Raw genomic sequence first — 13,362 nt, forward strand, 5'->3', positions numbered from 1 at the left:
AGCTGATGGAGCTAGACAGGAACCTGCTGAACCAATCACGGATTTGTGAGAGATGCCTGGAACTCTAGCTTTTGTTTCTCTGAGGGATATACAGAGAAGCCACTCTCTTGGTATGTGTGACTCCCTGGGCTCCACCATGATCCAGAGTAACATGGCACATGTTTTCCTGGACTACTACACAGAGGCCAGAAAAGACAATGTACCCCAGCCTCCTGAAGGAGAGGGCAGCCTCCTGTAGGAGGATAGAGACTGAAACTCACAAGTGTATACTTCAGAGAGCACGGAGATTTGCATAGCTGGCTTAGGAACAGATAAGGATATGGGGAACTTTGGGGCATGTCTTTGACTTATAGCCTGGTGGAAAACAAGGTAAGTGCTGGGTTTCATAGGAGAACAGGGCTCTGAGCAGGAGTGCTCCCAGACCCCCGAGGTAAGAATCCTGTAAATAAAAACCTGTTTCCTTCAACACTGATTGCTGGGTCATACATCAAGGTGACAAGTGGACGGGCCCTAGTTTGCTCTGTTACACCAATAGCCAAGAGGCCACACAACAGCAACTTCCTGACCTTATCTAATCTAGTTATAATCCAATAAAAACTCACAGCCCCTAATTCTCAATTTTGGTGCATCTCTCCACACTATTTCCCTCTCCTTTCTTGGAGAGTGAACAAATACTTTACTCTTTACACTTTCTTCTCTGTGAATTCTTTCACAGCCCATGTCACTGACCACCCTAACAGTTAACCCGCCTCACCCCACTTCCTGTATTTTGCCACATATAATGGACTTCCGTGCTTAACGTGCATCCATGTTTTTGGCCCAAACATAAAAAACTTTCCTTTTAATTTTTGAATTCAATTATACAAAAAAAACAAAAAATACCCCACCAACAAAAAATACCAACACAACTCAAAAACCCATTTGTCCTGGTCTAAATATAATCCTTTTTTTCTTTTATTTTCCAATAGCTCCCCATGCCCTGCCTTCTTCCTAAAAATATCTTTCATTTTGCATAACTCTTAGCAGTACTCTTTTAGTTGCTAAATGGTATACTACTTAATAAAACCAATTAGACCTTCAAATTTATTTGGCTGAATATTGTTTTTTAACAGATTAGAAAAAAAAAACCTCTTTTAGAGTTTATTGTTCTGATTAAGCCTAATACTTTTTCAGAGCTTCTATTTTTACTCCAAAAATAAATGAAACTTTCATTCTTTCCCAAAATGTTAAAATTATTTCATCTATATTGATTATAATTAACTAGGCTCACACTTACCTTTAATCTTTACATATTGCATATCTGGATTAACACAGAGGGCAAGGTTACTAGGAAGAGTCCAGGGAGTAGTTGTCCAAGCAACCAAAGATACATTTTCATCTTCCTCTAAAGGGAAGGTTACAAATATTGAAGGGTCTTGAACATCCTGAAAGAAATTTGACAAAGTATTCTTTTACAAAACCCTAGACATGGAAGGAAAAGAAACTAATCCTGAAAAATAAATTGACATTCAGAACAAACTGAGATTTTAAAAAGCACTTACCATATTTATAAAAACAAAACAGAAATTCAAATATATATTTTAATAAACTTTAAAAGCTTTAATAATTATACACTGCATATTGATATTTTGGTCAATGGACTGCAGATATGATGGTGGTCCCATAAAGATTATAATGGAGCTCAAAAATTTCTAAAGGATAGACTAGTAATGTCGTAGCTTTCATAAGGTTGTAAGGCAATGCATTAGGTAGCCTTAGTAGCACTGTGTCACAATCGTCTACAATATTCAGTATAGTAACATGCTGTACAGATTTGTAGCCTAGGACGTGTAGGGAAACAGAGTATGTCATCCTAAATTACGTCTATTTTTATTAGATCAATTAAAGAAACAGTAGACTGGGAGAAGCTCTGAAAACCAAGTAGTAAGTTAGTTTTTGTAAAAGACATTTACTTTTGTAAAGGAAGTCTCCACCTGTAAGAGTTTCTCCTCTCCGAGTGCCAGGAAGAGGAAGAATGTATCTGCAGAAACTCTTTTATCAATACAGAAGACAACTGTGTAAATCTGCAGAGCAAACTTACTTTTTTTTAATGTGATTTTCCTGGCAATTTCTTGTAAATGACTCCCACCACCCCTAACATCTAGACTTGAGCAAGATATATTTTAAGGTGGCTTCTGCATTTTTGCAAGTTACTCAGTTTTCCTGGGTCTCTCCCATGTACAGAGAAGGTATACATGCTATTAAACTTCTTTGTTTTTTTCCTGTTAATCTGGCTTTTATTGTAGGAATGACTTAGCAAAGAAGCCAGAATGGTATAGGGAATTTATTTCTCCTCCCAACAGAACAAAAGGCTATTTGCCATATAGTCTAGCTTTGTAGTAGGCTATTACACCGAGGTTTGTGTTAACTGCATTCTGATGTTCTCACAAGGACAAACTCGCCTAATAGATCCTTAAATGGAGCATGACTGTAGTCAGATATAAAATATTAAGTGTGTCAAGAGGGCTATATGTATAATAGAGGTTTCACTATTACAATGATCTATTTTACAGTATACCCTTTATAAGTAGTACATCAACAAAATAACTTTGGAAAAAATTATTCTTTATTCCAAAATCTAAAAATGAGTCATTCTGAAACACCGTATACTTGAAATTTTAATATGCCAAAACTGTAACAGAATGAAATGTTGGCCTCACTCCACCTTGTTCAAGCCTGCTTTGTTCCAATGGCCTTCAGGTTAATAGCTTCTGCTTAGTTTTGCATAGAGACATGCTAATCATTAGAGAAATTTTGCTTGTGGCCTAAGTTTTACAAAAAACTCACTTAACAGAAATTGTTTCTCTCAAGAAGAGAAACATGTACAAAAATGATTATCAAAGAGTTGAATGGACTCGCATCAGCTAGAATCAACAGACTAAGAACAAAAAAGTTTCACAATCTTCCTTGGACCCTGTTGGTGCACAGATGCATGCAGCTGTTAGTCACCTCTTTCCCCTCCTATTTCCCTCTTCCCTTAACATAAAAGGCTGAACTCTGTACTTCCTTAAGATGGTTCTTTAGGATGCCATTCTGCCATCTTTTTGGCTTGCTGGCTTTCTGAATAAAGTCACTTGCCTTGCCTCAGCACCCTGTAAATCAACTCATTGGCTGTTGTGTGGCAAGGGGTAGGAATTTGAACTTGGTTCAATAATAATTCATCTCCTAAAGAAAAAAACAACCTTAGTTGTAACCAATACACAATCATAGAACTGTAACCGAGCAGCCTGGGGTCTGACTACCTAATGCTTGTGAACAAGCATAACGTGGAAGTAGGTGAGGTTTATATTAACAGGTATACAATTTTGGGGCGTGGTGGCTGGGAGCAGCCCTGCTCCAAGCCAACCTCTTCCACAAAACACAGAAATTCCACTGTTCCCAGAAAGAATTCCAAATCCATGCCCATTAGTTACCTATCATGCTTATCTATCCTTTCAGAGCCCAAGGAGGCTACACTAACAAGCCTCTACTTCTCCAGCTTTCAGTTACACACTTCTGGGTTCCAGACCACTACTATCTCTTGCAGCTTCCTCTGTCTCCCAGGGCCTGGGGTGCGATGCCGGATCACTTCATGCAAGAGAAGCTCCATCTGTGGGACCCTGCACCCAACAGTTACTCGCGCCCCAGGGCCAGTGAGTGCTCCCAGCCCATGCCTCCATGTGTTGTCCTCAGGGCAAAAGCAAGGGCAAAGTCCCAGACCCCTGTATCACAGAGTAGCTGCATTTCAAGGGCCTGCAATGGAAGACGCATCTTGGAGTGGGACTCTACCTCCATGGGCGGGCCCCCCACTGTGCAAGGTGGAGGGGGGAGAAGCCCTGAGTGGGCCCTTCATGTGCCTATCATGCAAGCAGCTCCCATGCCCCACCCCAATCAGGTGCGGGCAGCAAGGAAGAGAGAAAGTTTCTCCCAGTGATGTGTTTTAAAGTCTGGGCCCACAAACCCATGCACAATGGTGCATCTGGCTTTTCAACCAACGCACTCTTAATGTCTGCCACGTTTGTCAGCATCACAGTATCTTTGTCCCTCTTCCAGATGCCATTTCACAGAACGGGGAAGAAGTTTCCCAGCTGTGAACAGGGGCACAAGTGTCTTGACCCAAGATAGGGGATTTGGCCCACACGTCCAGCCCAGATTCTGTGCAGCTGGTGTCACGAACTGCTCATTTGCTGGGGCAACACACGCTGGTTAGTGCCATGGTGCCTTTGTTTACAGTGGTTCCCAGGCATTGATGCCTGTCTAACCCCAGCTCATCTCAATCCAGGGTTGCCATCATCACTTCCTGTAAACCCCTCCCTTCTGGTGGTGGACGGGAGGTACTGGCTCTCAGGATTTCTTCCCTGCTCCCCAGAAATCTGGGCAGACCCCTCTGTTACAGAATAGCTACACAATAAAAAGAAAATGCTGTGTTGGGAGAACGCAGAGCAATCAGAATTGTCTAGTGGGAGTATCATTCAGTATAACCACTCTGGAGCACTCTATGCTAGTATATACTACAGTGAAAGGAATCAACCTTCAGCCCACAAGCCTAATCTGGCTGTACCCTGTTTTCATACACATCAAGAGCAAGGAATGGTTTTGACAGAATTGAGTACTGGAAGACAGGCCATTTGGCTCACAAAGCCTAAAATATTTACTAGATGGTCCTTTGAAGGCTGCCAACCTGTGTACTGGCGCTAAATATAAGCATACCTTTTGATTCAACAATTCCACACCTGCTGGGTATGTGTCTAACAGAGATAAGTACAGAAGACAAGTTCTACAATGTTCACAGTAGCACTATTGATAAGAACTACAAACTGAAAATTGCCCAAATGTCCATCAATATTAGGATAAATTAAAAAAAAACTAGATAATAATTAAAATGGCAACCTACAAACACAACATGGATGACTTTCAAACAATCTTGAGCAAGAGAAGGCAGACATACACAAACAAAATCACACAGTATGAAGCCATTTATGTATATCTTAGAATCAGCAAACAAATCAGTGCAGTTGGAAGGAGAGGTGAGGAGTGCACAGCTAACTTAAGGGACCATGATGAGAAGAGAGAGCTACTGATAGGCTGATAAGGTTCTTTATTTTATCTGGGTGCTGGCTTCACAGACTTATTCATTTTGTGCAACTATATGGAGTAGAGCAAGAAAATGGTGGAGCAGAAAACAGGCATTATCATTAAAATAAGGCAACAGGCACTAAGATGTAAAAGATTAATTTTAGCACGTACAGAAATGAACATAAAAAAATAAAACTTAAAACTTCTACATGGAAACCCAAACAAAACATTAATAATGATTGCCTTTGGGTACTGGGATAAATTTTCCAATGGTTTCAAAATATTCCCCAATGAGACTGAACTTCAAAAATCTTCCAATTAACCAGACTTTCAAAAACCAAAAACTCAGACAAATAACAAATGAGTATTTTTATATACCAAAAGGTGGTTTACCCTTGAAAACAGTTGGAAGGCCTTTCTCTTCAAACTCAGTGTACTCTTGCACAGCTTGTTCTTTCCCAATTAGACAATGTTTATGGAAGAGAGTAACTTTTTTAAGTTCTAGAAGCTCACAAGCTATTATGAAGGTCTAATATGGAAAAATTTAGGTGCCAAAGGACACCCAGCATAGACAGACAAGGATTTATATTTAAAATGATCATAGCTATGCCCCTCAAAACCACTCAAATGTCTACCAAAACAATAAATTATAACCTGTTGCATGAAACACTACACAGCAGTTAAAAATAAACTTAAATGTGCATGTATCAAGATAAAGAATCTTTAAAAAATAGTGTTTAGTAAAAAAGGTAAGATGTAGAGTAAGTAGAGTGGTGAGATTTAAAAACATGCAGGACAATGCTTACTGTTTATGGATATTTATGTAGATAGTAAAAGTATAAAAATATGCATGGGAAAGAAATGTCAATTTCAGCATAGTAGTTACCTATCAGGATGTAATGAAGGAAATGGAAAAGTGCTATAAATATACTATGGTATATTCACTCATATAGATATTAGAACCAAATATCTGTAACTACAGGTAACGTGGATCACTGTCAGAATGCTGAGTGAGAAAAGCTAGTTACAAAGAAAACAAAAAAACAGAGTGGTTCTTTCCATTTCCACAAATTGCAAAAGCAAAATTAATCAACTAATATCTGTAGTATTTAATATATTTTTATAAAAAAGAGATGCCATTTATGGAAATTATCAAATGGTACACTTAAGATTTGTCCATTTAATTGTTTATGAATTTTAACCACCCCACCTTGACAACAACACCCCCAAGACCATAAACAAATACTGACCTCTTTAACGACATACACGAAAAAAATAAAAATAAAAATGAAGTACCAATTTCTACAAAATATAAAGGACAGAGAAAATGTTATATTAGATCATGGAGACGCAACTCAAACACTCACATTGTGGAAACTCTCAAGACAAAAACTGTCTCCTAAACAATAATTTGCAAGGAAAAAGAATAGAAAGAGAAAAGGAGACCTACAGATTAATACGAAACAAAAACAGTTATTACTATGGATAAACCTTTCTTAAATCCTGACTAAAAAAAAAAAATCCAAAATAAACCTGAGGGACAAAAGGTATGGTATTTATGAGACAAAAAGAAACACTACTGATATAAAGGAACTAAAGAATATTAAAGTATTTAAAATTAACAATGACTGCTGATGAGTTTAGGTGCAAAAATGGCACTACAGCATTGTTTAAAAAAAGATAGTGCTTAGTATATAATTCTCTACATTCGTATGTGCTTAAAATATTTTATTAAAAAGAAATACAACACAATTATTAGTACTACCATAAAAGGGTATTTAGGAAGACAGGAATTATTATGCCCACATTAGAAGGATTTGCAAAGATCAAACTAAACGTATGAAAAGCATTCTATAAGATGAAAAGTGCTTTCAAAATGCAAGGTTTAGTAACATTTCCAAATCTAGCTATAAAATGAGAATTTCCCCTCAAAAATCAATGTCCTTTAAAAAGAGAAGGATAAATTTTCAGAAATGAAAACACCTCAATACACACACACACGAGAACAAACAGTTCACAGTTCCTTAAGATTTATTGCCTTCACGATCTAGATAAGTTAAAGCAGTATATTTTATACCTATTGTAAGACATGTCTAAAATCTATCAAACCAATGACAGGATATTCCATTGATTAGAAAAGAAGCTTATAATACTGTACATCCATTCCCAATCAGATTTTTTTCCAATACCAGTAATAAATAAATGAACTATGAGATCTCAGGTGAGAGATAAAAATCATCCAAACCAACAACTCTTGTGAAACAGTAACAGGAGAAAAACAGGGCAGAGCTTAACTTGTAAACCAGAGTCATAAAAGTATGGTCAAAACAAGCAAAACCTATCACATTAAGTAAGACATTATTCACAAATATCACAGGGAAAAGGTAATCCCTTGTTTTCAATCTTAACAGAGCTTCAGTTCAGTGACTGGTAACATTACCAGCAATCAGTTAAAAATAATCAAACTGATAAGACTTGTTAGGCTAACATTCTATATTGGGACCAGTTACCTTGCTCACTACCACCATTTAACTTTCTGTGTACATAATGCCCAACGACATCCTACTTACCTTGTAATTCTGGTGAGATTCGAAGTTGGAAAGTGGAGTGTTGCACGCAGTAGAAAAGGGCATCACTTTCATACCTCTATAAACAAGGCCTTTATCATAGAGTTGTTTGAAGACCCACCTAGCAAGTAAAGAGACAAAGTTTTGGAATAATTATATAACCTAAACTCTGTTTCCCCAAATGTAAACATTTACACCAGGTAATGTTTAGTTTGTGTCAACCAAAAATGTGAAAACACAGTGTCTCTGAACTGAAGATTATCTAGTAAATTACAAGAGATCAGAATGAGACATTATGTAGACATAAAAATACTACTTATTTGTTGACATGGAAACATGTTCATAACTTAATACTGAGAAAAATAACACTATGTTGTAAAGTACCAATTATGTAAAACCGTACATATCAGTACACATTTACATTTTTCAAGAATGCTGAAAAAATACTCCACTATGTCTGATATTTCAGTTGTTTTTAATGGTTTTCTGGTATATTGCTTACATTTTACTATAATGGGCAGTATTACACCACTGGGGTTAGAATCTCTCTCTCCCCTACAACTAGTCAAAAACCTTTATTCAATACTTAATTATGTTACTTCAAGCAAAATATATTAATAAAACACGGCAAATGTCAGTAACAGTCATTCCAGATTCTCCTGTGACTGCTCAACTCTCCCAAATGGATGCTAGGATGCGCTGGGGGAAGCCTCAAATTTTCCCACTTTCAAATTCGATCCTTATAGTCCAATTATCATGTGACTGCCACAACAAATGAATTAAAACCCCTCTCCTTTGCTATGATACATTTTTAAGAAAACTGAGCATTTTCATGGCATTCTTTGGCTTTAAATAAAGCTTAAAAAGTGATGTTTTACAATTAATTTCCCAAGGTTAAACTCTTTCTTAAAGTATATACTTTGAGGTAGAACACTTATAGAGGACTGCAGAGTGAGTGTTAGATTAGCTATTTTAAGACCCAGTTTTTAAGCGTAAGAGCAATAAAACAAGCTGTGTGATTTTAGGGAAGTCGTGATCACTTGCCTTTACCTCAAACAGGGTCCCAACCCAATCTGCAGGGCTCTTTGCATGAGGTGAGAAAATTCACATAGAAATACTTTACATTTTTAAGCCAAAAAAAAAAATTATTCAAGAAAATGTAAAAATATTTTACTTATCCTAGTACATGAATCAATAGTCAAAACTGCACTATTACACATTAATAAAAATTCCACATATCATCCTCAGATTGATCAGTTTCTCCACAAAGATTTACACATTTCCAATGTATACAATTCTTCCTCAGTGTGCTACTCAGCTCAGAGGTTCTGCTCTAATATTCCCCAAATCAAGTGCAGAATGTTTATCAATTTCTCCAATGATTGCAACATTGACACCTCTTATGATATATAACCCTAGTACCACTTGTTCTACTGTCTGTGAAGAGTTGAACGCTTGTTCATGCTTTCATCCACAATTGAACTAATGGTCTGGTCAAAACCTTTCAGTGTTCCCACTATCATTCTCCCATCAGAATAGCAACAGGTCAGCTGATACAGGTCTCCAGAGTGGAAGTCACGGTGCTCAGTCCGGTCACACCAGGCAACATTGCAGCATAGGTGACAGAAGGACCACGTGGAACTACTTTATAAACTCAAAAGCTCCAACTCAATCTAAATTTTCACCATTATTATTAATACCATCATTATTAAAGGTATCACCTACTATTTTTCATATTTACCCGCCCTACCTGCCTTATTTATATGCCAAGGTGTTTCTCAAAACACTAACATCTTAACACCAATAAACTTTAAAAGCTGTTTTCTCTTGATTCAAGCATGTTTTGTGTAAATTAAGAATTATGATATAGAGCTATAATTTCCAACATGTAGCAAGACACTAGCCATAGGTGCACATTTACATTTAAATTCATTGAATTTAGAAATTCACCTTCTTGATCACAGTAGCCACATTTAAGTGATCAATAGTCCCAATCCAGAACATAAGTATACCTTTTGGATTTTTAACACAAATCCTGGTTTTTAGATGCTGTAATAATGAGAATCCGAGCTGTGCAGTGAATAGGAAGCCCCCTTCCCAAAGTTCCTGGCACGTCAGAGAATCTGATCAGTTTCTACTCTCGGGTAAGTGGGTTTGGAGATGCATCCACAGGGGCACATCAGTGTCAAATGGTGTGAGAACCGCCCCAGGTGTCTTGTTCCTCAAAGGCAAAGAATATGTGCCAAGTATGTGCAATAGATCCTGACTAACTGAAATGTGAGCAGGTAGACAGAAAGGCAATGAATGAGTCACAAGCACCTACAATGCAGTGCAATGAATGTGCTTCCCATGAAATAGCTTTGCAACTCACTTGTAATTATGTATAACTTATCTGAGTAATATATAGAGGACATTTTACAACCCTAATAATAATGTCTCTTTACCTATTAACAATATGTAATGATTTTCAGACTACAGTAGCAGGCTTAAGTTAAAACACCTATCAAGGCTGACATTGCAACAGCTGTCTTTTTAAACAGTAAATAAGCAAAACCCATTTTGAAACAGTTACGGAACAGTAACTGCACTATACTTTTCTCCTGGTATAAAATTCAAGCACACAATCTCTTATGATTTAATTCCTTAGAAAACAAATTCCTGAAACCAGTTTCCCTAAATTTTGTATCAATTTAACAAAAAAACTGATTATTTTCAGTAAGTCGACATTCAATATTATTTTATTAGTTTTAGGTGTACAGCATAGTGGTAAGACATTTTTATAATTTATGAAGTGACTCCCTCACCCTGATAATTCTAGTACCCACATGGAACCAAATACAGTCATTACAGTATTACTATATTCCCTATGCTAAACTTTACAATTCTGTGACTATCTTTTAACTACCAATTTGTACTTCTTAATCCCTTTACCCTTTTCAACCATTCTCCAAACCTCCTCCCATCTAGCAACCACTAGGTTTTTGTTTATCTACAAGTTTCTTGTTTGTTCATTTAGCATAATACCCTCTAAGTCCCTGCACATTGTTGCAAAAGATCTCATTCTTTATCTTTATGGCTTAGTAATATGCTAATGTATTTAAGTATCATATCTTTTTTATCCATCTATTCATCTACTAATGGATACTTAGGTTGCTTCCACATATTAGCCGTTAATAATGCTGCAATGAACAAAGACATCCATGTATCTTCTTGAAATAGTTTTTTCTTCAGATAAATATCCAGAAGGGGAACTGCTGGGTCATACGATAGTTCTATCTTTTTTGAGGCAACTCCATACTGTTTTCCATAGTGGCTGCACCAATTTCCAATCTCACCAACAATGCATGAGGATTCCCTTTCTCCACATCTTTGCCCACAACTGTGTGATTTATTGATATTGTGTGACTTATAGATTCCAGGTCATTTATATTTGTTCTACATAGTGTGAATGATTCTTTGTTCTGGTGCAGAAACACTAATGTATTTGATTATGGCTTGCTGCCGAATATTCTGGGGCCATTATACATGACAAAATACATGAATATCTTATTACCTACCTAGAATCCAAAATTAATTGATTTCAAAAAAAAATCTATGTACAGTGCTAGAATGATGGATCCATGTCATTACACTCTTACCCAAAACCACAGAATGTTCAATAACAACAATCGACTTTGAGTGATTATAATGTGTCAATAAAGGTTCGAAGGTAACAAATGTACCATTCTGGTAGGGGATGTTGAAAACAGGAGGCTATGTAAGTGGGGTTACAAGGCATATGGGAAATGCCTGTATTGCCTCAATTTTGCTGTGACCCTAAAAATACTATAAAAAAATATATAAAATTTTAAGTCTTAAAAACAAAAAACAAAATTCATCACCCTGCTAATACAGGGGTGAGCAAAAGTACATTTACAGTTATAAGCGAAACAGAGTTGATTCTTATTTATTATTGCATTTTCAATTTGAACTGTAAATCTACTTTTGCTTACCTCTATGTAATAGAATTGTATTTACAATTTCAAATAAACCTACCAGACAGATTCCATGAATTCTGGATACAGAGTTTTGTAGTCATTGTCAAAGTCAATCCATCGGCCGAGTCTGGTAACAGTAGACTAAAAAATACAAATATTAATTATTAGAGAATATTATTTACGTTACTGTACACCATTGGGTTTTACTTCCTGTTTTAAAGCATTTTTTTTTTAAAGATTTGATTTATTCATTTCTAGAGAGAGGGGAAGGGACAAGGGAAACATTGATGTGAGAGATACATTGACTGGCAGCCTCTTCCATGCCCCCACCAGAGGATCTGGTCCGCAACTCAAACATGTACCCCGACTGGGAATCAAACCTATGACCTTTCAGTTGCAGGCTGGTGCTCCACCCACTGAGCCACACTGGCCAGGGTGAATGTGTTTTACTTCTTTCTCACACCGCATACAATGATTTTGAAAAAAAAAAACAGAAAAATCAATGATTGAAGTTAATCTATATTGCAATCAATATGGTACATAAGTTTAGGAACCAGTTTTTTCCTGGCATACATCCTATATGTAAATAATGTTATTTACAAGTATTAATGTGTCTTTAAAGTATACCAAAACTACCATCTGAAAAACACTGGCAAGAACCATTAATAGGTACTAAAGCTACTGAATGAAAGTATAAGAAACAGAATATTTGCAAAGACTCTCCCCACAGAATAATGATCAATTTCAAATGAAAAACTCTGACTTTACAATGAAGAAACCTGACAGAGATCACCTTAGTGACAAAAGTTAACACCAATGAGACATCAGTATCACAGGCCTCCTGATTATGATAGATTAAGAATGGTATGATGTCACTTCTGAAGCATTTTTTCTGAACTGCAAAACCTACACTAGATCATGAAGAAACGTTAGACATTGAGGGACTTCTACAAAATAAATGGTCTGTACTATTTAAAAGTGACAAGGTCATAAATGACAAAGATAGATTGAGGGAATGTTCCATATTTAAGCAGACTAAGGAGGTATGACAACTAAATGCAATGTGTGCTTCTAGATTGGATCACGACCCAGAAATAAAAATTAGTGGAACTGGTTAAATTTCAGTAAGGTTTAACATATTGTATTAATGTTAATTTCTTTTTGATAATTTGCTGATTATATAGTTACTGAAGAGGTTAGCTGATGAATGAAGGACATAGATGAATTCTTCATACTACTTTTTGCAAATATTTTTACATTTATTAGTTTTAGAAAGAGGAAGGGAGGGGGGAAAGAGAAACATCGATTTGTTGTTCCACTTATTTATGCATTCATTGGTTGGTTCTTTTATGTACTGTGACTCTCTAGTTGAACCCGCAACTTCGGTGTATCAGGATGATATTCTAACCAACCGAGCAACCTAGCCAGGGCCTACTTTTGCAATTCTTAATAAGTCTAAGTTAATTCATAATGAAAAATTTACAAATAAGAAAAAAAAAAAGACCCAAATACATATTATAATCACCAGGATTTTTAGCTACTGGCAAATAGTAAAGAAAAATTAGATTTAAGAAAGGAGAAAATTTAGCAGCTTTGATTTTTCAAGTTGATTAAAAAGAATTTTATTCATCAATGAAGTTACTCTTTGGAGCAGAGAATAAGATAAGCACTGTTTTGTGGGAGAGATAACTTGGCAGGGTGGGCGGAAAGAATATTAACAAGAG

General features: G+C 36.4%; 1 protein-coding gene across 3 annotated transcripts in view; it reads right to left on the bottom strand.

Moving 5' to 3' along the window:
* IARS1 (isoleucyl-tRNA synthetase 1) overlaps positions 1-13,362 on the bottom strand; it is a 114,650-nt gene that overhangs the window by 91,300 nt on the left and 9,988 nt on the right. For all 3 annotated transcript variants that reach the window (XM_054587993.1, XM_054587994.1, XM_054587995.1), the window contains 3 exons: positions 11,697-11,779; positions 7,665-7,782; positions 1,277-1,424 (listed from right to left, as the gene is read on the bottom strand). In XM_054587993.1, coding sequence (XP_054443968.1) covers positions 1,277-1,424; positions 7,665-7,782; positions 11,697-11,779 — 349 coding nt within the window. The remainder of the gene's footprint in view (positions 1-1,276; positions 1,425-7,664; positions 7,783-11,696; positions 11,780-13,362) is intronic.

The sequence above is a fragment of the Pteronotus mesoamericanus genome, unplaced genomic scaffold (assembly GCF_021234165.1).
Source record: "Pteronotus mesoamericanus isolate MK-2021 breed Mesoamerican mustached bat unplaced genomic scaffold, CSHL_Meso_final scaffold_125, whole genome shotgun sequence".
NCBI classification, from domain to species: domain Eukaryota; kingdom Metazoa; phylum Chordata; class Mammalia; order Chiroptera; family Mormoopidae; genus Pteronotus; species Pteronotus mesoamericanus.